This window comes from Equus przewalskii, chromosome 2, assembly GCF_037783145.1.
Source record: "Equus przewalskii isolate Varuska chromosome 2, EquPr2, whole genome shotgun sequence".
NCBI classification, from domain to species: Eukaryota; Metazoa; Chordata; class Mammalia; order Perissodactyla; family Equidae; genus Equus; species Equus przewalskii.
In genome coordinates, this window is record NC_091832.1 from 34,503,360 (window position 1) to 34,528,554 (window position 25,195).

Consider the following 25,195-nt stretch of genomic DNA (forward strand, 5'->3'; position numbering starts at 1 on the left):
AGTTTTCCCTTGAGTTATGTTTGTGCCTTAGGACCCCTTGACAGAAGAGCTTTCCTGTGTGCTGTGCGTGGGAAGCACCCTTAGGAAGGGGACAATCCAGCCAGGTGGATCTCTTCTGTGGCTGTAAAGGATCCCCGGGACCACTGAAGAGGTGTCGAGGAACAAGACCGCATGCTTCATTTTGGATGAGAGTGTCAAGCAGAACTCGAACTTGTGGGTTACCCATTGGTTTCCACATTCTTTCCATTCCGAGACCATGGGGAGAGTTGCCGATGCTCCACAGGCTTTGCAAATCTTTCCCTAATTAAGGGCCTCCCAGCTGTGTGCACAGCTCTTCTGCCTCAAATCTCTGCCCTTTTGTGTTTGTGTTTAAAATTCCATCTTTCCAGAATGTTTGCTGCTCAGCAAGTCTCCTTGAAAGCCCCGCTTTTGTTTGGGGAAAGTTTTTCCCTTTATGGTTTTTATTCTGCCTATGTACAGGAAATTTAAGTCTCTTTGGGATTATTTGTGCAGACGCTCATCGGTCATTTTTTTGTTAACCTTGATGTGTGTATCTCCTCAGGCCATTGGGAGATGGCAGTGGCTGCTCCTGGTGTCCAGGCGGTGGTATCTTCTAGGTGGATGAGGGGCTGCAGTGTCATTTTGCTTTCACTCTGGGCAAAATGAACAAAAGAGCTTAGTCCTCCCGTGGTCTGTTAAGTGGGCAGCAGTACCGCCAGGTCAGGCAGGCACTTTGGAAGGAACGTGAGCTAGGTAAGAACCAGGGTACAGTAGCAGAAGGCTAAGCTCTCCTGAGGTGGAGAAGATACTGGGTTCTTGTCAACTGGAGCCGGAAGACATCTTTCATGTGAAATGCACAAAGACCCCTTCCTTGGCCTTGCCCTGATAGAATTTTCTAGTCAGAGGTCTGTCCAGCTGCTGTGTTTCAGGAACCGTGTGGCATCCTGTTGCTGGTGGACCCCAGAGAGAAGTGTTGTATGAAATGCTTGGAGAGCTTCCGTTGAGGAGGTCTGAAGAGTCTCAGTCAGATCCTGCCTTGGTTGATCAGAGGTGTGGGACATAAAAGTGAGCCGGAGAGAGATTCCGCTTCCCAGGACCCGACGAGGCAGAAAGCGTGTCCTTCCCAGGAGCCGTCAGGAGCCCCTGTGCCGCTCGGCAGGTGCCAGCCCTGGATGAGGAGTGCCTGGGCCACCCGCTAGGACACATCTCACTGGGGAACCAGATTAAAACCACTTGAGAAGAGTGTGGCGTGCTCAGCCTGCTTTCCCTGACATTTGGGACAGCCCAGGGATGTGGGCCGGGCCGTGGAGGGGCCTGCGTGTCCCTTGGGGTTTGTCGTTGGGGCTGTCTGGCAGAAGCCTGGCCCCTTTAACTGTGCTGACTGCCGGGGACGAGGGCGCAGGTGAATGAAGGGGACGCTGAAGTTGATACCCATGCCATGGGCAGTAGGAGAAACTGGGTGAATCGAGATGGGGTGAGGGGCCCTGGGGCCAGGAGATCACTCCTGGAAGAGAGAAGGGAGGTACTTTGGGTTCTGTATATAAACAGAGAAATTTCCTAAGAATTTTAAGTTTGATCATGGAATTCAGGGGAGAAACTCACACGGTCACAGCCTTTTCCTTCTTCCTCGTGGTGTGGATAATTCGCCGTTTCTGTCTGTGTCTAAGGCTGTCACCTCGGAGGCAGGCCCAGGCCTTAGCTGGTTTTGCATCTCACGTGGGTCCTTGCTCAGTAGATGTTTTGTTTCAGGAAGAACATCACAAACCTTGGATTAGCTCATAAAGCCCTTTTCTGGATGGTTATAGAGATAATAAGTAAATAGACAAAGTCTTGAACTGGAAACTTTGTAGGATCCTAAAACTAAAATGAACGTTCTTGGTCATCTAGTCTAGTGGTTTTCAGACATTTTTAAAGTTGATGGAGCCTTCTTTACAAACTAAATCTTATACAAACCTTGAATGAAACAGACAGTGGAGGGCCCAGACTTCCGCTCTCACTCTTGTCATCTTGAGTGCCTCCCTCTACACCAGCACCCCACAGGCCCCTCTCGTCTGCCTCAGTCCGTTTTGGAGGAGAGGAGGCTGAGACCAGGGGCGGCTGCGGCTCGACCAGTCACCTAGTCCCGTGTTGTCGCAGACCCAGCTCTGGCTTCAGGCTGGGGGTGTGTCCTCTACGATGTCTGCATTAGTGTATTTGCTTCAGGGAAGCTCTGGGCTGTAGGGGCAGCAGTCAGCTACACCTGAGAGAGAAGACAGGCACCCCCGCCCCCGGTGCCTGCTGCCCAGAGTCACTTTTTACTACCCTAGACTTAGGTCACCTAACACACTCCTGAGTATCTCCTGAAGAGCTCAGTTAATTTTTTTTGCATTTGCACTGAACTTAAGTTCTCTGGATATACCTGTACTCTCTGCCTGGAAGATTCTCTCTTGATTCACTTTTTAAGAAAAAATAAACAACAGCTTTATGGAGACATAATTTACATACTATAGAATTCCCCCTTTTAAAGTGTACATTCTGTGGTTCAGCATATCGCAGAGTTGTGCGGCCCTTGCGTCTGCACTCCACGCTGCACTGCGTGACCCGGCGGGCGCTCCCACTGCACCTCAGTCCCACAGGCTGCTTTGTGACCTTGTCTGCCACACTCATGCTTCACTCTTATAACTCAGCTGGGTCTAGCTCCTCAAGACGTCTTCCCGCCCCCGTGCTGCTCCTCATCTCCTCACCTCCAGAGAAGCTCTGGGTGGCCCTCCTCTGCATTTCCATAGCCTCCAGCACTTGCTCGGTCCATGGGGCACAGAGCACGAAGTGCTGCATCTGAGCCTCTCTCTCCTGAGACTCTGAGCTCCTGGAGGGTGGGGACGCTGTATTTAATCAGTGGGTCTGGAACCGCAGCTTTGAGTTTCACTTCATAATGAGCCAGAGTGGAGAGACAGAGGAGCTCTTGGCCCTGGAAGACCCAGCCATCGAAGGGGACACACCATTTGCTCCTGAGTGGAGCTGACTGCTTCCCCAATAGGAAGAGTTACAGATTTTTTTCTTGTCTATGTATGGTCATTTTCTCTGGATGACTCAGTGAAATTAAAACAAAACCTGATGAGACATCCATCGGATGGAAGGAATTCAGGGTGAAATGTTGCGGCCAGTCAGCCAGGATGACTTTTGTGCTAAGGGAGCCACCGCCTTGTTCTGGGTGTGCCTCACAAGACGTGGCGCCTCAGTGCTGTTCCCCACCCCCACTCAGACACGCAAACGGCAGGAACATGTCCGCTGCACAGGAACCAGCAGTATCGCTGGACTTCTGGTAGATGGTGGGCGATGTCAAGTAGTTTGCCGCCTTGAGAGTTTGGGGAGAATAGTGGTGGAAAGAACTGGGACTCTGGCATGTGACTCAGTGGCTGTGTGGGTCTGAGCTTCTGCTGCTGCTTCAGAGGTCACTGGCCTCCCAGGGTGGCTCTAAGGAGTGGATGTGAGTGGATGAGCCTGGCTCATTGCAAGGCCACAGCAGGTGGTAGTGAGAATGGCTTGGTCAGTCTACATGCACAGGTGGGCCCTGCCTCATCTTGGGATCTGGGGAAACCCTGTTGAACTTCAGGGTGTTCGTGGGGTTTCACAATTGGAAATGCTTCCTGAGTTGTCTGCACCCGTGTTTGCCCTGGCTTAGTGATTCCTTGTCACATTTCTCCATGGCTGTCCTTTGACTGCTCAGCTGGACACGTGATTTCCCTGGACTTTCCCCTCCACCGTGTCATGTGGATGACTGTCCAGTGGTTTGTCCTCGTCAGCCATGGTGACGCTCCCCGATGAGCGGTGAAGAGCAGTTGTTTCTGCATCTCGCTGCATTGCCCTGTCTGCAGCTCGCTTCTCATTCAGGGGCCTATGCCCTCTTGTCAGAGATTTCCCTAGCAGAGTCTTACTCTATGTACGCCATGGCAACCCACTCAGAGCCTTAAGGAAAGTCTAAAGCCTGAGGCTGGGCCTAAACCAGAGCCTCTGGTGATGAGGAAATGGACTGAGTTTTCCATTACCCTCTGCAATTAGACCTCACTGCTTTACCCTCTGGTGGTGTTTAGGAGTGAAATTCATGCTGACCTAATGATGCAAAAACCCCCTTTGCCAAGTGCTGCTCTCTGCCACCATTCAGTTGATGATTCTTCCAGCTTAAATGTTTTTGTCCCTCAGTTACTTGCCTGGCAACATGCTAGAGGTGACACCAGCTGAGTGGTTGAGGGCTCTCTGGCTCTGGGGTGGGATTGCACGCATTTCCTTGACCTGCTCTGCCACCTCCTAACTCTGTGACCTTAGCCAAGTACTTAATCTACCTGTGCCTCAGTGTCTTCATCTGTAACTGATGATAATTTGGGATAACAATAACACCACTGCCTCCTACAGGGTTGCCGTAATGATGAAGTGAGAGAGTGTGTCACGTGCTTAGAAGAGTGCCTCGTGCGTAGTGAGCACTTAGAACAACATTTGTTGTCATTAGGGTCAAAGCTTTTATAATATTAAGAGGATGAAGGTCCCATCCTGCCCATAAAACTCAGTGTCTTAGCAAAAAGATCGTCTTATAAAAAGAGTTTTCTTCATGTGTTTTTACCTGGTCTTTTTCCCCAGAAAGATTTAAAGTGGTTTATAAGAATGCAGTCGATATGATAATACGTTAACAACATTGACTGAGAAAGCAGGACCAAGGGATGTCCAGGAAGCGGATCACGGCTCAGTGTCCATGCTCACCTTCCTCTTGCAGGGACGGCTGTGGGCTCGGCTTCAGGAGGCACCCGTGTGGAGTGTGAGGGGCAGGCCCAGCCCCACAGGTCCTGGCAGGGTGGTAGTCCACACCCCTGGGGTGAGAGAGCTTGAGTCTCCATCCGTCTTGTGGGACCAGTGGTCTCAGGGATGCCGTGCCATCCCAGATCATCAGTCTCTCGCCCATTCTCTCTCTCATTCACTCTTACCCCTACCCACCCAGCCAGGCCCATAGTCCCATCTCCTGGAGAGGCACCGAAGAACATTTGCACTCTTTCTGCCATCTCTGTGCTGCCACAGTGGTGCTCGTGAATGTGCCAGCTGATGCTCTCGAGCATCAGCAGTGCCGAGAAGAGACGCAGATGACGTTCTCACTAGGCCGTGCTCCGGGGGTCGTCATCCGGTTTCTGACTGTGATGGTGAAGTGTGGTTCCATTGGCAGGTCTGAGATCACTGATGACCACAGAGCCGGGATGATTGTTGTGAACGTCACCGGCAGATTAAACAAGTGTGGAGGGATCAGCCGCAGATTTCAGGTGCAACTGAAAGATCAAGAAAAATGGCAGAATAACTTACTCCCGTCCCGTCAGTTTGGTTTCATTGTACTAACCACCTCAGCTGGCATCATGGACCATGAAGAAGCAAAACGGAAACAGGAGGGAAAATCCTGGGATTCTTTTTCTAGGGATATAATACATACGTGCAAATAAAATGCCTCAATGGACCAAAAAAAGCAAAACAAAACAAAGCATTTTGGGAGCTTGCTCCCCACTGAGGCAGACTGGGCTTCAAAAGATGAGGACTCAAGCTGGGTAGCCCTACTTTTCCACAATTCTACATGGTCCCACCAACACTGAGGAAGCCCTGCCAGCATTACGCTGGGCACAGGGTGGGCCAGATGTCTCATCGCCGCCCAGAGGAAGGACACCCTGTCCTGAATCTGTGAGGCCAAGACCGAGTCTTGTACAGCCCTGTAGGAGCATGGCCCAGGGCTCATAGATGGGTGGAGTTGCCTCCACCAAGGAGGCTCTGGGAATGCCTGGAGGAGGTGGACCTCAGAATAACTGGGGGTCATTGGGTGGTGCTGGGAGAAGGACAAACGATTCTGGTGGAGAGGGTGGCTGTGGTGTGGAGAGATTGTCCCAGATGTTGGTTGGGGGGGCAGGGACCAGCGCTCCTGTCAGAGTGGTGAGGCTACGGTGGGAGGCTCAGATGTTGGGTAGGGGGGCAGGGACCAGCGCTTCTGTCAGAGCAGTGAGTCTGTGGTGGGAGGCTTGCACTGAGTCGGCGAGCCTGCCTCCATGCTGCTGTCTAGGCCGAGACATCACCTGCTCTCTGTGGCAGCTTCTAGTACCAGCTTTGGGGGCTACGTGCAGGGCTCAGTATCAAGTCCAGGATAACTTAGATCCAGTGAGTTTCTGCCTCTGGCTTCTTGAAGGTGCTTGTGTATTGTGCTCTATCCCTCAGGGACTAGCCCTTAATTAAGAGAAGCAGGCGGCCTAGAAAGACCCTGATGTCTCTCTGTGCGGATGCTCCTGGCCAGGGAACGGTTAATTTAATTAGGCTCTGAGGGCCTGTTCATCCCCTTCAGGGAAGCGTAAGGTTACATGTGGACAACGGGAGCCTTGTGCCTGTGAGGTTGACTCACATATAGTGATTTTAGTTTCTCCTTTCAATTTGTCTTCTCTTTGTCCTGACCCTTCCTTTAGAAAACCATTCTGGCCTCTTATTCCAGGCCGTGAGCTTCCAGAAGGCAGAGCTTTTGAGTCTTGAGTATGAATGGCTGAAACCCAGCCCAGGAAGTTTGCCTTTATTTTATTATTTATCTCCGGGGTGGTTTGGGGCACCTGCTTAAGAAAAGAAAGGGAGAGGGGGGTTTATTGTTTCTTGAGAAAGCTCTTTGTTGTTAATGGCATGTGAAAAATTCTTAAGTAGAATAAAACATTTGTTGGTCAAGAACAGTTTCCTAATGTTGGCCCTGCTGGCCAGCTTCATCTGTGCTGGACCCGAAGCGACCATAACCCCAGCCAACAGCTGTGTGCCTACTGGGAGCAGGACTTAGTCTGCCAGTGGACCCCGTGTACCAGCGCCGCGAATTTAAGGTGCACGGTTCACTCTCATTTCAATGTTTCCCAAATTGAGAAATGGCTTCTTACACTTAACACCTACATTTAGCGATGTTCTCATTAATAGTACGTCTTACATTTTATAGTCTTCAAATGGAGACTACAGTCTGTGCTTTTAAAGAATATTCTCAGAGTTGAGTGATAGCTCACTTGGGAGAGAGGCTGGATCTGAAGTAGGAGGTGGGCCCACACGCACCCCTTGTGTGAGGCGTTGGGGGTGGAGGGCTGAGAGGCCTTCGGTACAGCACGTGCCCAGTGCCCGTTTCTCGCCAGGCTCTGTGCAGGGTGGGGAGCGCAGGGTCCCTGCCCACGGTCCAGGAGTGGCTGCAGCGCATGTGGGAGGGCGGTGGAGGGGGGGAGGGCAGGCGGAGCAGCAGGGGCCCCTCAGGGCAGTCCCTCTCAGGCACTGGCTCCTGTGTGTGCTCCAGCGCTGCCTGGGAAGGGGGGCTTTGGTCCACACAGACCCATGTTTCTCCCCGATTCGCTTCCCTTGTCACCCCCTTTCCTCTGAGCGCGACTGGAGGGTGGGAGCGCCTCTCCTTGGCCCTGGGGTCCCGTGCTTTGGAAGAGCTGCAGCAGAATTTTGAGTTTAGATTCCTGTTCCGCTGCCCATCCCACTAGCTATGTGAGCGTCATGGGCAGCTTCCTGCACTTGGGTTTCCTCATCCGCACAGTGAGGAGGGCACCGCCAGTCCTGCCTCAGAAGACAGTTGCCCAGCTCATGGGGTCATGCAGGGCACCAGCCTCGCCTCAGAGCAGGTGCTTAATGACATGAGCTCATGCGATTTTTATGCTGTGCTGATGTATTTTGATGCCCCTCAGGGTGAGCAAGGCTCCCTGGAGGTCAGTGGAGGCCCCTGGGTTCCTCTTCTGCTCACTTAGGTCCGCTGGTGCCTGAGTCTCTTGGAACATCGGCTCCTTCCCATCGAAGATAAGCTTAACCGTCTGAGTGTGACTTACAGGACAGGGTGGGGCTGCGGGCTTGAAGGTGCTGTCTCCTTACAGCGGGGCAGCCACACTCAGAAAGGCATTAGATGAAATCGCTTGAAAACTCCTAGATCGGTTCATGTGAAAACTATGCTTCCATGGCCCAAAGTGTTCCTGATGACAAACTAAGGTCCTTGTATCAAAGCTGCTGCCAGGGAACCCGGGGAGGACTTGTGCTTCCTCTGCACTGAGCGGTCGTGAGGGGCGGGGGGGCATCTCTCATCTCCCCTAGGCTGTGGAGGCTGCCCATGCCCACATAGATGGATGGGCTGGTCCTTGAGTGCATCCTCCTTTCCACCTGGGAGCTAGGGACCCTCCAGCCTCCAAGCCCATCACTGCGAGGAGGCAGGGATGGGTGGGAGGGAGGCTATCCCTTGCATGTGCTCTTGTACCTTTTTGAATTTCGACCTGTGTGACTGTTACCTATTATAAATATTTAAAACACACTTAGAGTGGCCCACAGGCACTGCCTCACCTGCCCCAGTCCCATTCCAGCCACACTTATGCCCCTCTCTTCTGTATACTCCCCTTTGGGGCCTTTGTGCCCGCTCTTCCCTCTGCTTCGAGTGCCACTGCTTTTCTTCGTTCTTGTGTCCTCTCTGTGCCACCTTCTGGACCCCTGGATCCCCACAGTCCTCCTTTCCTGTGCCACCTGTGCCACCTTCTGGACCCCTGGATCCCCACAGTCCTCCTTTCCTGTGCCACCTGTGCCACCTTCTGGACCCCTGGATCCCCACAGTCCTCCTTTCCTGTGCCACCTGTGCCACCTTCTGGACCCCTGGATCCCCACAGTCCTCCTTTCCTGTACCATCCTGTGCCACCTTCTGGACCCCTGGATCCCCACAGTCGTCCTTTCCTGTGCCACCTGTGCCACCTTCTGGACCCCTGGATCCCCACAGTCGTCCTTTCCTGTGCCACCTGTGCCACCTTCTGGACCCCTGGATCCCCACAGTCCTCCTTTCCTGTACCATCCTGTGCCACCTTCTGGACCCCTGGATCCCCACAGTCCTAGTCTCCCGTCTCCATCAGGTTTGCTTCACAGCCCTTGCCACTCGAGATGGCTCCTGTGCCTTGACTCTTTCTGGTGGCTGGAGCACGCCTCATGAGAGAGGGCCGCATGTGTCCATCTTCTGCCCCTGAACCCCCTCCTCAGATGGCATGTGCACTCAGCATTTATTGAGTGGAATGAATTCCTCTTTGAGGAGGGTGTTGTAGTTCCCAGTTCTGAGATTCAGGAAGGTTATACTCAGCCAGGGAGTGGCAGAGCAAGGGTTTGAACTCAAGTTTTATTTCCAGGTTGGAGTTTTCCAGAATGCTGCACTGTAGATTATGTTTCTGACACTAGCATGTGTGTCACTAAACACACTCTCTTTATTTTCTTTTTTATGTTTACTAGGGAAAGAAGGGGAAAGTTTGGGGCCTTGGGAAAAATAAAAGGAATAAATTGTAAGCAGAGCCCTCTGCTGGCCACCCGGAGGGACCCAGTGTCCTGAGCTTTTGCCGTCCGCCGGGGAGTGGGCTCCCCTCACTGCGGGGAGTGGGGCCAGCCAGGACTCTGCCGAGCCCTGATTGCACCACCATTACTCATCTGAGTGTGCGACGCGGTGATCAGGGTCTGTTTTCGATTCTTATCTCTCTGGTGGCAGGCTCTCAGCCAGCGGGCAGATCAAAAGATGGAATGTGTTCATTTGGCCATTTTTTAAAAAGCCGAGGTACAAGGGTGCGCTCCTTCAAGACAAAGGCGCCGCGGATTAGATTATCCGTGGAGCTGAGCTGGTCTGGCTTTTGTGCTTTTTTTAAGGGTTCATCTCAAGTTTCTTTTTCTGGTTGAACAATTTTTTTCAACATTAATAACTAATGGAGAAGAGGAAGAGGCAAAGTAGAACCATATGGCGGCACAGACGCAAACCTCACTTGTGGCCGGAAACTTCTGATTTGTATCTCTTTTCATGTGATCAGCTGTTGGGTTAGATAGTAGAAAAGTATTCAGTTTGGGGCAACAGCAAGAGTGGATGTAATTTTTTTTAACATATCTCCCGTGTCCTTTCTCAGACATTGGCTTGTAGCTCTGTGACTTCGGGTAAGTTATTTCTCTAAGGCCCTGATTTCCCCTCTTTAAAGTAGGGATGGTAACCGTGTCTACACCCGGGGCTGTTTGGAGGATGAAAGGAGGTGAGCTTCTGTAGTACAGTGCCTGGCACATGCTTCCAGGGCGTTCACTATTCCATCCTCCTCCAGATCCTCATTGTTTAAGGTGTCCCCTGAGGCAGTCGCTCACGGCACCCTAGCCTCTCCTCTAGCTTCTGGGATTTCTTCTCTTCCTGCCTGAGTTCGCTTTACAACCCCACCCCCATCTTTCCAGGGGTCCCCAGGCCCTGGTGAGGGGATCGGTCGTGAAGGGCATAGTGGTTCCTCCTTGCTGGGTTGCACCCACTAAGGGGTTTGTGGCAGTGGAGAAATTGGTGGAGCCCTGAACCTCACCACCAGAACGACGGAAACGCTGTCCTGGCCAGTGCGGCGTTGTTCGTTATTCCAAGTCACTTGGAATTAAGTTTAAATCCCCCCTCCAGCCTGGACGGATCCGACACCTTTGGTGTTATCTGCGAATTCCTTACAAAGGCTGTTAAGCAGCTGAGATGGGCATTTTGGACAGAAACCATCCAGCCCTCGGGTGTCGGCACCAACACGTGTTCTCACCAGAGGCCCTCCTTGGCTTTGGAGGCAGCAGAGCAGATGACACAGGCACCCCAAAGTGAACTCTTGGCTTTATTTGGACCTGTCCTTTCATGTAAATTGCTGTGCAAACTCACGATCCATGAGACTTAATGTGATTTCTTCCACTGTTCCAAGCATCCGACATGACTAAGAGATGGGAGTGGGGGTGCGGCTGAGTGTAGGGAGCAAGTCCTAAGCTAGTTGACTAGATTACTAAGATGAACTGCCCTTATTCTGGGCCTGTAACGTGACCTCAGATCCCAGGATTAATACCCACTTCCACGGAAGTCAGCACTCATTCGGGAGCACCCGCCGCAGTGTGCCTGTCGCTGGGCTGGGCCTGGGGCCTGGGCTCTGCCTCTGCGGGTGCAGAGTCGGCACTTGGGGAAGAGTGTTAAGTATCGAGGAAGGAGTAGAATGATAGCTGATGGCAGTATTAGAACAGCTGTCCCCGAAGCATTTGGGATTCAGTTGACGTCAGTGTTACTGCAGGAATTCTGAAGAATTTGGCATCTTGATAAAGAAGTCGGAATTTGGGCTGGGCCCTGAAGGATCGTAGGATTTAAGAGAGGAATGGGGATAGGTTGCTAGGTTAGCAAATAAAAATATATGTCCCGTGTATTTGAGGTTCATTGTATATCTGAAATTAAAACTTAACTGGCTCATCCCGTATTTTATCCCGCAACCCTAAATGGGGAAGGTTTTTAAGTGAAAGAACGCATGTGCAAACTTGTATGTTCAGAGAGCAGTGAATAGGACGGTGGTTGTTTGAGAGGGTTCAGGCAGAAGTGGAGAGGTGGGATGGGAGGGAGTCAGACGGATTGGTAGCTGGTGCCAGAGTATGACTAATGCTCCCTTGGGCAGCTGCTCTGGTACAGATCTGTGGGCACACCATGTAGTCCGCACTTCTCAATCCCCATGACAATAAGAAGATATTCTTCCAGAGCATTTTATCTTTGATTGAAGAAACAGGATGATAGAAGGAAATAGAATACAAAAATATGGCTCAACTTGAGGGTTTATCCAAAAGGCAAAAATTGTACCTGCTTGGGTGAAGTTGGCCATATCACATCCCCAGTGGTTTTCATGGTAGGGCAAACTGTATGCCATCTGCCAGTTTTCTCTGTTTTTCTGTGCACTGCCATAATTGTTTAAGTGACAGTTTAGATGTATGTTCTTCTGAAGTTGGTCAGCACCTGACCATAGACTTTGAAAAGCCCAGGCACGGATCTTCAAGGGTGACTGGATCCAGGAGCTCAGAGAACATCACTGTGGCTCTGCATTGCCTAGAAGCCCAGGCAGGTGCTCTCCTGATGCCTGCTGCAGCCCGAGGCCCTCCCCTGCATCCCAGCTTCCCTGGTGGAGAGAAGGTGAGCCATGCATCTCTCCATAGCCCCTAGAGGAAACTCATAAGACGTCTCCATCCCTGAATAGGCCAGGGACTGAGGCCCTCCGATTGCCCATGGACAGTGGTGGAGTGGAGATCGGCCTTGCCTAATGCGTGGAATGAAGAGCTTTGTGCCCAAAAATGGGGAAAGTAGGCTGGGCAGGCAACAAGAGTGGCTGTTGATGACATCTGGTACCACAGGTCAACCCCTTGCACTGTTGCCTTACTCAGCTCTGTGCTTTGAAGGACGTGAGTTACAAAAGGGGAGGAATGGCGGCCCTTCCAGTCCTTTACTTTGAAAGGACCTTGATCTACTTCAGCAGGCGAGGAGGGCTGGATCCCATTTTCTAGACCAGTGGCTGCCACATTTTTTGACTTGACGGGCCAGAAACATTTAAAAAAAAAAAAAAAGAGGAGGAGTAGGTCATTGGGTTGCCAACCTTTGAAACGAAAACAAAATAAACCTATCATTTTATAAAATTAAGGACGTTTTAACACCCCCCCCCCCAAAGGGGCATTTTCCAAATAAAGGATGAATACATCGAACCATATGAGGGACTCGATGTCCCTTTGCTTGTAGTCTTTCTTTACCTGAATCGTTTTCACTGGAGTGGGGAGACTCCTGTCACAGACCAGTCCGTCTCTGATGCTGCTCGCCTCCCGCGCCTGACAGATGGCCAGCCTTGGGCGGAGCCCGGCTGCGTGGCCAGTTGATAGCAGAGCAGCGGCTAGAACCCAGGTCTCTTAAGACTTAGACTTGTCATCGTTGCCACGCTCCTCAGGGTCATAGGTTAATAAAAATGCCAGGACTTTAATTAAAACTCTCGTTCTCTTTGTCTAATGCTTTTCCACTACATCATGTTTGTTCATATTGGAGAATGCCTGGTTGGAACCATAAGTGAAATTGGTCATTGGTGTCCATCAAGATTTAGTTCTCGACAACAAACTCTTGGTAAAGATTCTTGCTGCACACCGATTTATTTAAAAATAAAGTTAATGCGTGTTTGGGGGTCTCCATGTTGTAGAACTCCTCCCTCCCAGATGTCTCGAGCACTTGCTGTGTGTCAGGCGCTGCCGCAGGCACGGGATGCAATCGGGAACGAGGCTGAAGTCCCTGCCCTGAGAAAATCCATATCCTCTGAGTGAGACAGACAACAAATAAATTAAACAGTCACTTCAGGTGGTTGAAGTGTGGGGAAGAAATTATTGAAATACCTTTGATCTGTGGATTAACCTCTTGGATGGGTGTGAAGTCAAGCCTGTTTTATACCAAATCCCATTACTTTGTAAGCTTCCCTGTGTTGGAGGACTCAGCTACGGGCAGCATGACTGGTGGGAGTGGGGAGTCCAGGCAGAACTGGGGTTAAGAAGGACTGGGTTCTTGAGGGCCCTGGAGCAGTAGAGGGACTTCAGCTGGGGCCTAGGCTGGTGTTGCCATCCAAGAATGACAGACAGCAGATGATAGTACAGGGCAGGAGAGTGGGAGTGGCGACACGTCGTTACTGATGTGCATGTGTTCCCCGGTGCCGGACTGAACACTGACTGCGTTATCGCGTGTGATCCCCAAAACCACCATGAGTTCCTGTTAATACCGCGATTTACAGGTGAGGAAATCCAGTCTTAGTAGAGAAGTACAATGAATGGCCTGCCCAGGGCCGTGAGGACAGTAAGTAGTCAAGTCAGGAAGTCTTATTTGAGACCCTGTTTGCTCACTACCATAATCCAGGATAAATTGGGAAAATACTGTCAGGGCCCCAACCCAGTTAGGATGGGGTTCTAGGCAGAAGTCAAGGCCCAACAGGTAAGCCAAGGCAGCAGCCCGTCAGAATATATAACGACGCTCAGGGAAAGCGGGAACAGGATGGGCAGGCATGGAAGTGCTCAGGGCCGTTTCACTGGGCTGGCGACAGGAAAGCAAGGCCACTTCCACATCCCAGCTGCCTGGGTGGAAGCTGTTAAACTCTTCCTTGCCTCGGCCAGGACATTCTTCCAGGCTCTCTGGCCATCTATAGCTGAGCAGGGGTGGGGATGGGGGGTGTTATTTGCCACCAGTGTGCTTTTGGCTTGCACTGTCTTCCTTCTTAGCTGTCTGTTAAACCAGAGTCATCTCAGAGGAGGAGGTTTCTGTCTCTTCTGCTTACTTCTTGTGTGGACCTTGGGCACCTGACTGACTCTGGGCCTCAGTTGTCTAATCGTAAAATGGAGCTAATACATCCCTACTTCACGGGATGAGTGTGAGCTTTCAAGCAGACAATATGCCGGGCATGAGGGGCCGAGCCTGGTGCGTGATACGTGGCAGACACTTGACACTACTATAGGGGGTTTGATATTATCATCACTAAGACTAACTTCGTATGTTTGCGGGAGGGAGGTACCCAAGCAGGTGTTCCATGGAGAAGAACTTCTGGAAATAAGCAGGTTGTCTATAGGGGTGAGTGATGCTGTATCTTCTGAGGGGGGCCGATGACTGATGCTGCTCCGTGGATGAGAAACGGTCGCTTCACTGAGCCCAGAACTTCTGTGAGCTGCCAGGCAGGGCCACATCGGTACGGTTGTGCCAGACAGTGCCTTACAGGCTGAGTTCTGAAGCACACTGAGAGTCAGCAGAGGGGCCTTTGAGAAGCCCACGGAGGCTGGGTGGTCTCTGAGGTGGCCGTGTTCCCTGTCCCTGTCTTCCTGATGGTGGGGGGCTTCTGGAACCGCTGCAGCTGTCAGCCCCTCTGCTGAGCCACTCTTCCGGGTGTCTTTGCCACATGATTTAACTTTTCCATTTGGAAGGGCTGTTGGTGCAATTGGCAGCCACTTGGCTGGTAAACGATATGGTGGGGCCTCCATAAACCCAGGCCCATGAAACGAGTAAGTCAGCACATTGAAAATATAGCATGGAAGTGACTCACGCCTGAAGGAATCCATTTCTGAAAGTGCTGCCGTCCCTTCCTGGAATATTTTGGTGGAAATTGATGTTTGAGTTGGGAGGAGGCGGCCAGCAGCCTGGGTCCTCGCAGGCCCGTGTGTCAACTTCAGCAGCATTCAGCCCTGCCCACCCAGACCCTGGGCCCTCCTCCTCTGTGAGGTGGCTCCAGGCTGGTCACCCTGAGATAAGCCAGCTGGAGCGCGGCGGGCTGGGACCTGGCGGGAGGCTACCTCTGCAGCAGGTACGGCTGACTCTACGAGCCAACCTGGTAATGCTTGGCCGGGGGCCTGGAAAGTACTGGAAGCTCCACCCAGCATGGGAGCCTGTGGGAGTTCTCTGGCACGGACGGGTTATTCTTCTCAGAGTTCTTTGGATTCCTGTGTATTTAAGATGTTTACCTTTTTCTCAGGACTTCAGCTTGTGCTCTGCCCACCAGAGACCAATACCAAGCCTAGACGTACTTACATGTCCTAGACCACCCTGGCGAGCGGGCCATTAAAGCTGCACGCAGATTTGGAAGGAAGGCTGTGTTGGAAATCACGCGCCACTGTAATTCAAGAACAGGTTTCTTTATAGAGGGACACAGTTGGTGTCAGACACATGTGGGAAAGAAAAGAACAGGCACACAATTCTGGCAGGGTACCAAGGGCCAGGTGTTAAATGTGCTGATCAGGATATGGCTATAGTCACGTTAGCCAGCCTGGATTTGATGTATTGTTTTAACCCGTTTCTGCCTTTTCTTTTCTTTCTGCCAGGTCCCCAGTCTATGTGAAGATCTCCTGTCTTCTGTTGACCAGCCACTGAAAATTGCCAGAGACAAGGTGGTGGGAAAGGATTACCTTTTGTGCGACTACAACAGAGATGGGGACTCCTATAGGTGAGCTCCTGCCCCAAGAATGCAGCAGGCCTGCCACACTACACCCTGGGCCAGTCATTACCGCCTGCCAGCGGCACAGGGACCGCTGGACTTTGACAGTCAGCGGCCCATCAGCCTTCTTTCCATTTGTCCTTTGGCTAGTCCTTCCTCCCTCTCTCCCTTCTTCCCTTGCTTCCATCCAGTCAAGCAGTAGATGTTTGTGGAGTGCCTCTAGTAAGCTTTGGCGATTCAGCAGTGAACAGGAGGCCCCTGCCCTGGGGGAGCTTACAGTCTAATGGGAGACGGGTGTTATTACAAAACAATGAGCATTTCAGTATAATTGCAGTAAGTCCTGCCAAGGGCACAGTACAGGGTGTGTACGTGATGGGGGATCCTGAGCACGAGGAGGGCCTGTGTGGTTAAGGGACATTTGTATAAAGCTCTGTCATGCAAATATGCAACTCTCCTTTCTCTTCCCATGACCATGCTGAGGGCTATAAGTAACTCGGTTGACGTTAATCTCTACCCTGGATGATCACTGGTCTAGAGCAGGAGACGCACCCGGCAACTGATTACTGTGTGATGTGATTCGGGCAGCCAGTGCCAAGCTGATGCAGGATCTGAAGGGAGCATAGAAGAGGCTGGTTGACTCCAGGAGGACTTCCTGAAGGAGATGGTGTCTGAGCTAAGTTTTTAAGGGTGTCTAGGGAGTTCTTCTTACTAAAAACAATGGGAATTCCTAAACCAGCCTAGTCTTTCTGTGATGGATTGCCATAGTCAGTGCCTCGGAGAATGGTGGAGGGAGAAGTGCCAGTCTGCTTGAGAAGCCACAGAAGCTGGGCTGAGTCTTAAAGCTTCAGGCTCATGCTCTTCTAGGGGATGGGATGGGGTCTGGAAAATGGAAGCAGGAAAAAGTATCTGGAGTCAGCCAGCGTTGGCTCCAAACCAGCACTGCCCCCTCTAGCAACAAGGACGTTGACAAATTATTCTCTCTGGTCTTTAATTTTCCCATCTGTGAAGTGGAAGTAATAGTATCCATTCTTTCAACAGAATGCTCAGTAGCATCTCTGTAGAAGCATGTACAGTATATGCCAGGCACTATTCTCAGTCCCTCTTCTGTAGAGCTTATCTCCTATTGAGGAGGCCAGATGGTAAGTAAATGCATAAATAATATAGATTGTGAAGAGTGAATAAAGTAAGTTAAAAAAGACGGGGGGGCGGGGGGCTCTTCCTTAGTGGTAGTGTCTGAAATGAGACTCAAGGATGAAAAAGTGTGATCAGGCACAGGTCTGCGAGAAGAGCCTTCGGGGGTAAAGGCCCCAGGTGGAGATGAGCTGGTCAGGATCAAACCCGGCAGGGAGGCCAGAGTGGGAGAAGTCAGGGAGGGGGCTGAGAGTGGGGCTTGAGGTCAGAGGTGTGGCAAGGGCAGATGGCACAGGGCCCTGAAGGCCAGAGTGAGGGTCATAGGACATAGCACGGGGTTATTAGGGGTGGAGATGGAGGTGCAGACGTGGGAGTCTCCATCAGCAGGTGGTGAGACAGCCCTGAGGTCGATCAAGTTCAGCCTTGAAGGCCTAGTCACTGTTGCGGTTGTGGGCACAGATCCAGGTCTGGTCCTCACTGGGAGAGAGGTCCGTGAGGGTGCTGAGTGGTCCGACAGACCAAAGGACAGGCAGCCTTACCAGGCCCGGGGTTCAGAGGAGGCTTCCTGGAAGAAGTGATCCATGGACTGAGTCTTGCTCACTCAGTATTGTCATTCCCCCTGAAACCTCCAGCTTGCTGTGTGAGGCAGCCATTCCCCAGCAGCCTGTGGAAGGCTGGGATTATTTCCACAGCCATGCCAAGGCCGGGCTTCCCGGGGACTGGGTACCTGCAGCCCCTCCAGGTCCCTGTTCCCCGGGGACCTTGGCCAAAGAGGGGCCCAGGGTGTCTAGGCTCAGGATTTTCTTTCCTTTCCCTCCTCGACTTAAAACTTCAAGGCCTTCTGATTTTCTCCACACATTTTCATCCTAACTGTGTTTGATCGTTTGCTTAAATAAGATCCTTATGGTGTGGCCGTTGCCAGCAGCACTGTTTGAAACCTGTTAGCTGAAACAAAAAGCATTCTCTGAGGGAAATGAAAGGCCTGACTTTTGAAATCTAAGCGTTCCTGTCCATCTGTCTTTTTTCAAATGGCTTCCATTTAAGCTCTTAAATGTGTTCTGAGTGCCCCTTCCACTAAGAATATTCTGGGTAATGTTATGATTTTTCCCCCAGCTACAATTACCCCGGCTCCAGGACTAACGGCTTGAAATGCTGTCGTCTGTGAGCCAGGAGAAATGTGAGTTACAGGCTTCTTGAAAATTCCAGGCCCCTTCTCTGCAAGAGAGATGGGCTCTTATGTCTAATCAGGTCGCCTTTAAATGAAAGCCAGTTGGCGGGTCTTCGAGGCCCAGAGGAAGGCGATGGCCGTTTGACTGTGGGAACAAAGGTCAGAGCTCTGGCTGTGCTGAGCAGAGTCTCACAGGGGCACGTCGACGGCAAGTTCATCTTCTCACGCTCAGATTCTTTCCCACTCCCCCTGGCGAGTGGGGGAACCAGGCCTAGTTTACAAGTAAGTAGTGGTGGTGACAGCACTCCTCCTCAACTGCATCCTTGTCTCTGGATCCAGTAAGAGGCTTTTGTTGATTTTTTTTTAATGCTTTGCTGTCCCTCAGCAGAAAAAGCAGAAAGTCGCTGCCTCTCTGTCAGTTTGGAGGACCACCAGCAGAATTCCTGTGGGTGCTTTCTCCCCCCGCCCCATGCGTGCACTGGCACCCGCACACGAACTCTGCTGGGTCCTGGGGCAGGAGGGTGAGCAGCGCAGGCTCCCTTCTCAAAGTTCTGCTGCAGTCTGGGGCAAGGGCGAGGCAGGAACGTGACCGCTGTGAGAATCGATGTCTCTGTGGCAGAGAGGGGGCAGGGAGGCCGGAATGATTACTTCTGCTTTGGGGGGGTGGGTGCAAGAATTTCTTCATTCTTCTAACAACCATTTTTTTAAGTGAACACGTGGTTGAGTGCCAGGCACTGTTCTAGATGCTGAGCAGATGGTGGAGAACAAGACAGAAAAGACTCTTGCCTTCTTGGAGTTCTGGAGTTGGGTATCTAAATTTAAATTAATTCAAATTAAGTTTACAATTCAGTCTGTCAGTTGCACTAGCCACAAGTACCCAGTAGCCACATGAAGCTAGTGGCTGCCATTTTGGACAACGCAGATACAGAACATTTCCATCATTGTGGAAAGTTCTGTCAGGCAGCACTGTTTTGACGGATAAACAAGACACATTACAGAAACGAGAACGGACGCGTCAGCCCGTGCTTGGGAAGGGAGAGGCCTCTCGGGGAGGGTGGGAGGGTACCCAGTGTCAGTTTCACACCTGCCCTCCAAGCTAGATGGGGTCCTGGCTTGTTGAACAACTCCTTCCTATGGTGTGTGCATAGTCCAGTGTGACCGCAAGAGCCAGCTGTTGGTCACGCGGCAGAAGAGAGCGTTTCACCCCGTTCTTGCAAAGTCTCTACCTCCATTGTGGTGAGTGGGGACAGTCAGCTTGGAAAGGAGGGCTCCCAAAGGCTCCTTCTGCTTCGAGGTGGTCAGGGCACCTGCTGTCTGGAGACCCTCATGAGACACCCAGCATGGCCACTCCCCCTGCTCCCCCTGGGCCGGCAGTTGAGAAGCTAGGACCGCTGTCTGCAGGTGGCTCGGAGAAGAGGTCACCCAGCTTTCTCTGGCTCCATGCTTGTGATTTGCTATGTAGGTGCCTAGGGGGGCACCAGTTACCAAGAGGAAAGATGTTTCTGCGCAGACTTTGTTAAAACTGGGCTTCAGAAGAGAGTGATACTTTTTTCCCTTAAAATCAACCCCAAATCAAAAGGTTCTTTGGAGTCGTAAGTGATGTGAACCTCTGGTGTCAGCAGGGAAAGTGGGGAAGGCAGTGTGGGTTCCTTACAGTGAGCACACTGAGGTGTTTATGCCTGAACACGTGAAGGACTTTGTCCAAATTCCACATTTTCTTCTCCTCCTGCTCATTCCTCTCTCACCTTTTTCATTCTCTGTCTTTCTCTGAACTCCACCTGCAGGAATTAATGAGTAGGTATTTTCCTTATAACTTCCTTTCCACTACTCGGTGATTAAATGCTTTTCTGATGTGGCAAAATATGTTTTAAAAAATGCAGCAAGTCTTCGGACTGGAAAAAGAGGCTCGTTCTCATTACTTCGCAGTCTTTATAGGTGTGCCGGGCCCTGGGATGTTAGGACAGCTGTCCTCTGTTCGTGGAGGACTCACTCACTCAGGTCTTCTTGTGCGCAGTCAGCATGTCCCTGTGGGGCTCAAGCTCTTGCTTGCTTCCGTAACAGACAGCTCTCTTCTTCATCCTTAACTGAGTAAGAAGGTCTGTGGAGTAATCCATCTCTGCCAGCAGGTCAGGGGGAGAGAGGGACATCTGTTGATCAATACAATGGTGAAAGCAAAGGAAAATTAGAAAAGTTAGAAAAAAGGTAAGAAAGAAGTTACATTTGTTGAACGCTTGCTCCATGCCAGGCTCTCGTCTCGCACTTGGTGTGTCTTTCTCCTTTGCTTCTCACCACAGCCCTCTGGGTAACAGATAGTGGCCTCATTGTACACAAGGAAAGTGAGGCTCAGAGAAGTCAGGACACCTGCTGGGAGTGCACGGCTGGTGAGTGGTGGAGCACAGGGCTCGTACCAAGCTGCCTGTTACTGACCCTGCTCTGCAAACTCGAGAAAGCCGTGTTTGTTGCTAGGACCTGGAAAAACCTTCACTGTGGGTGGTGGCTTTTTCTCTGAAATTTCAGAGAGCTGGGCTTGGGCTGAAGGCTCATAGGCCGTGTGTTCCCGTGACAGTTCATGAGCTCTCCTCCTCCGTCCTCCCCTCCAGGTCACCATGGAGTAACAAGTATGACCCTCCTTTGGAAGATGGGGCCATGCCTTCTGCTCGGCTGAGGAAGCTGGAGGTGGAAGCCAACAACGCCTTTGACCAGTATCGAGACCTGTGAGTGCCTTGCTCCCTGTGCGCCTTAACACCTGTGGTTTTGATAAGTAAATCATAAATGAGAGCATGACCAGGCCAGGCAGTCTCCTTGAACCTGTCACCTATCTCGCCTAAATGATGAGAATTCTCAGCACCCAGAGCAGGACGCCGGGTGCTGCGCTGGTAACGGGGTTGGTTATGAGACGACTCGGTGACAGAATGTGACCGTACACAGACTCGCCTGTGCCTTGGTCGTGACTCATGGTAACGGCAGGTTAGTGCCAGGTGTTTTCTCCACAGCATCGCCAGCACTCACAAACGTGGTAGCTGTTTTACTCCCCGTTTTTCAAATGAAGAAATTAAGACTCAGGCAGATTAAGGTGTTTGGTCAAGGCAAGAGGCTGAGCCGGGAGTCAGACTCAGCTGCCTGTATCCCCGGAGGCCCCTCTTTCTTCACCGTCCTGCATGCGCCAACCCAATTCTTAACCTGGAGCTCAGGGTACCCGCTTCCAGACCACTTGCCAGGGCAGGACGAGTGGAGCCCCTCACAGCTGGGCCTTCGGCAGCCCGTCTCTGAGCTAGCATTTTGCTGACTGAGTGGTTTGGAGCCTCAGCCCCTGCCTCGGGAAGTTGTTTTGCCTGGTCTGCTTAGATTCCCACCTCTCCTTTCTGCTTCCATCCAGTCCTGCCTCCCGCCACACCACACCTAATTGACCAGCCTTGCACGGAAAGGCTCCAGGAAGGTTGTCCTCTGAGGTGTTGGTTTTAATCGACAGAATCCCATTTTAAATGAAGTTCTCTAGTGAAAATATGGTAGAGCTGTAAACATACCATACTGTCTCAGCACACGCTAAATCCGTCTAGGAGAGGGGTCGGCAGACTTTCTCTGTAGAGGGCCAGACAGTAAACATTCTAGGTTTTGTGGGCCACATATCTCTGTCACTTACTCTTTGCATGGTTTTTTTGGTTGTTGTTTTACTTTTGACAATGTAAAAACCACCTCTTGAGCCTTGAGGTGGGTGGGATTGGCCCTCAGTCTGTAGTTTGCCCATCCTGATCTAGGATATCGGCACGAAGATGGAAATGAGAGAAACAAAGTATCTGAAGTGCTGAGATGCTGCGATGCTGCAGAAAGCGGGTGGCGGCACAGATGGTTGGTGGCGCTTGGTGGGAATTTCAGGTCTCCGCTCTGCAGACAGCCACCGTGCTCTTCCCATTCATAGCAGATTTGATACAACTTGTTCTAGAAAGAGTTTCCTTTAGAAGCTGGTTCGGGAGGAAAAGTGCCTTCTGAGTCTGACACAAAGACATGCGCCAACCCCGCCACCCTCGAGCAGATGAGTGAAACACACGAGCAGCTCTGAGGAAGCTGGGAACAGGTGGCCCGCAGCGTTTGCTTGCCCTGAACTCGTCGCCCTGTGACTCAGCTGTATCTTCAGTGTCTGTCCCATGCCAGTGTTTTATCTGTCTTATCTTTAATCCTCACAAGAACCTCTGGAGAAGAGAGTTTTGTCCCTTTTATACAGATGAGGAGACTGAGGCTCCAAGAGGCTAACTAACTCGCAGTAGGCCACAGGACAGAGGCAGAGAGCTTGGATTTGAGTCCTTATTTGCCTGAGGTTTCCACAAAATATTGATTCTCATAGTTAAAACAAATTCCAGTGTTTAAAGAGCTCTTCCATGTAGAATTTTGCCCCATTGTAGGAAGTGATGCTGAGAAGTTGACTCCTTGCTCTCTCGTAGTTTATTTGTGGTTGTTTTTACTATCTTCTTTTTTGCAGCCATTGGGAAGAAGCCAAAGCCGGCTGTTAAAGTACAATTCCCAAGTGGGATCAATTTCATGCTGTACTGACAATGCTGGTAATAAATGGCAGCGATGGTAACCGCGGTTACCAGCCAGTAACTGGGCACGCACCGTGTTAACTGCCTCACGGTTGTCTTCATTTCGTTCAGTCCTCACAACAGCCTTTGTGAGAGGATTTTCCCCTCCGTGTTTTACAAATGAGTTGAAAAATTGAGAGAGGTGAGGTGCCGTGCCCAAGTTCGTGCCGCCAGGAAGCGATGGAATGGGGTGTAGAGCCATCCTCACCCAGCTCCAGCGTCCAGAATTTGCTCACATGCTCTGCCGACGTGAAGAGAGCTTGCCGCGAGCACCTGGCCCGCTAAATCCTGGGGGGCATGGGTGCGGCCTGAGCACCGCAGCCCAAGCCCCCGCCCCTGTGGCGTCCAGTGGAGAGAGACGCACAGTAGCATGTGAACAAGTGCCCTGATGGGTGACGGGGCCAGGAGTGACGGGTGGGAAGGTCTCTCCAGGAGGTGATGTTGGAGCTGAGGTCTGATGCCAGAAGGGGCCAGCCCTGCTGGGGCTGAGAAAGAGCGCTCCAGGCAGAGGGGCTGCTTGTGCAGGCGTCTCCAAGGCAGGGCGGCCCTTGGATTCTCGGAAGACAAGAACGAGAGTGATTTCTTATAGAAACGTTCGGGTTGTGATTTCCTGAATAAGGTGATTCGGACATGTTGTCTTGTGCTGCCCTTTGGGGTCAGTCCTGGAGAAAAGCCCACTGTCGTCTTTGGCTTCTCCTCCTTCCTTCTTTCTCCCTCCCGTCTCGCTGGTTCACATAGATAACGAACGACACGTGGTCAGTCTTAGGTGTGTGCCTTCTGTGGGGTCTTCATTGGCCTAGTATGGTGAGCATTTCCCCGTTACCATTAAAAATCTTTGGGGCTGGCCCCGTGGCTGAGAGGTTAAGTTTGCGCGCTCCGCTGCAGGCGGCCCAGTGTTTCGTTAGTTCGAATCCTGGGCGCGGACATGGCACTGCTCATCAGACCACGCTGAGGCAGCGTCCCACATGCCACAACTAGAAGAACCCACAACGAAGAATACACAACTATGTACCGGGGGGCTTTGGGGATAAAAAGGAAAAAATAAAATCTTTAAAAAAAAAAAAAGAAAAATCTTCGAAGTGATGCCTTCATCCTTCCAGTGATCCTGATGAAACCGGAAGTCCTCAAGTGGTCTGTCCACTAGAAAACAGGAAGAGCTGGGTTCACACCGTCCTGAAAAGGCGTCCCTTCCTGGGCAAGTCCACTTTTAAGGTGGCTTTTAAGCCTTAACGAGCCGTATTTGTGTGTGCCTGTGCACTTGCCTGCACGCTCCTCTGAAGGTGAGCTGACCTGCTGAGGGCTTTGAGAGGGGTGACAGGACAGCTTCCTGCACCCAAGTCGGGGGTCGAACTGGACAAGCCCAGACACTGCGGCTCTGTGAGAGTTTGTAATGGTGGAGTCCCAGCCCAGAGGATGCTGCTCTGTGCTTAGCACATCAGGGTGCTGCTTCATGGGGGGAGGAGGGAGTGCGAGCCTCCGGGTGGCACCCACAGAGGCGGGCAGGGAGGCCAGGTCTCCCGTGTGACGGCAGCCACAGGCCACCGGAGGCGTGGTGGTTAGATCTGTCACTGGGACCCAAGTCATCAGTTTCAGACCACCCAGCGTTATCAGTGTGCTGAGGAACACTCTCTCCTGAGACGGTATGTGAGGAGCCTTTTCCCAGGCGACCCATATGATGAGCCAGCCCATTTTTTGGTCTAAAGTTATGAAAATAAGTCTCCTCTTTCTTCTCTCTGTCTCTTTTTTTTTTTTTAAACATCTTGGTACATTGCTCATCTCCAGAAGTTCCCATTCTCAGAGTGCCCTGTGAGTTGTTGGTGGCCACGTCAGTGACGGTGGTGGGGCCTAGAGCGTGAGGTCTTTTCTCTGCAGTTTTGGAGCAGACAGAAGTCACCTGGGTGCTGGAAGGTCTTTTCTCTGCCTTGAGCGGCACTGGGTTTTCTAGGGCCCCAATCGTTCCATGGGTTGAAGGGGCAGAAGGTCACGCCTTTCTCTGTGTCTTTCATCCCTGCCCCTCCCCAGTATAGACCTGTTCCCATTGGAAGACGTGCTTCCCAGTGGTGAAGCCACAGAGCACTTCCATGGACTCTCCCAGCTGCTTCCTCTGATGTTGGCAAAGGTCACTGAGGGGAGGCCTTACCCCCCACCCCCCTCCTGTCTGCTGGCTCTGGTCCCTGAGCTGCTGCCCGAGGGGCCTGGTGAGAGATGCCCAGAGCCTCAGGCGGACCCACCCTCCCAGGAGGAGGAGGGGCTGATTGCGAGTAGGACAGGAGCACCGTTGTGCCTAGGAGGGTAGGGTGAGTGAGGCTGCCATTTCCTGGGCACCCCACTCCCAAATGGAGCGTTGGCCTCTGCCCCGTAGGGTGAGGAACGTGAAGAGCAGCCCTGTCCCCTGCATGAACCCGCTCTTTAATTCCTCCCCACCCCAGATGCCACTGAGTTCCGAATTCTTGGATCCTGATGGATCGCAGAGTTAGGACTGACTTTGGCTTGTGCTCTGGCCTCTTGACCACTCACCCCCCCCCCCCCCCCCCAAATAACTGAAAGCTGCCAAACCCCGGCCACTCGGAGTCCTCGGAATC

The 25,195-nt window shown here is 51.8% G+C and overlaps 1 protein-coding gene across 9 annotated transcripts in view; it reads left to right on the top strand.

Moving 5' to 3' along the window:
• The window catches only part of CAPZB (capping actin protein of muscle Z-line subunit beta), a 134,160-nt gene that overhangs the window by 76,003 nt on the left and 32,962 nt on the right, over window positions 1-25,195 (top strand). For all 9 annotated transcript variants that reach the window (XM_070610747.1, XM_070610740.1, XM_070610739.1 and 6 more), the window contains 2 exons: window positions 15,628-15,749; window positions 20,640-20,753. In XM_070610747.1, the coding sequence (XP_070466848.1) occupies window positions 15,628-15,749; window positions 20,640-20,753 (236 nt within the window). The remainder of the gene's footprint in view (window positions 1-15,627; window positions 15,750-20,639; window positions 20,754-25,195) is intronic.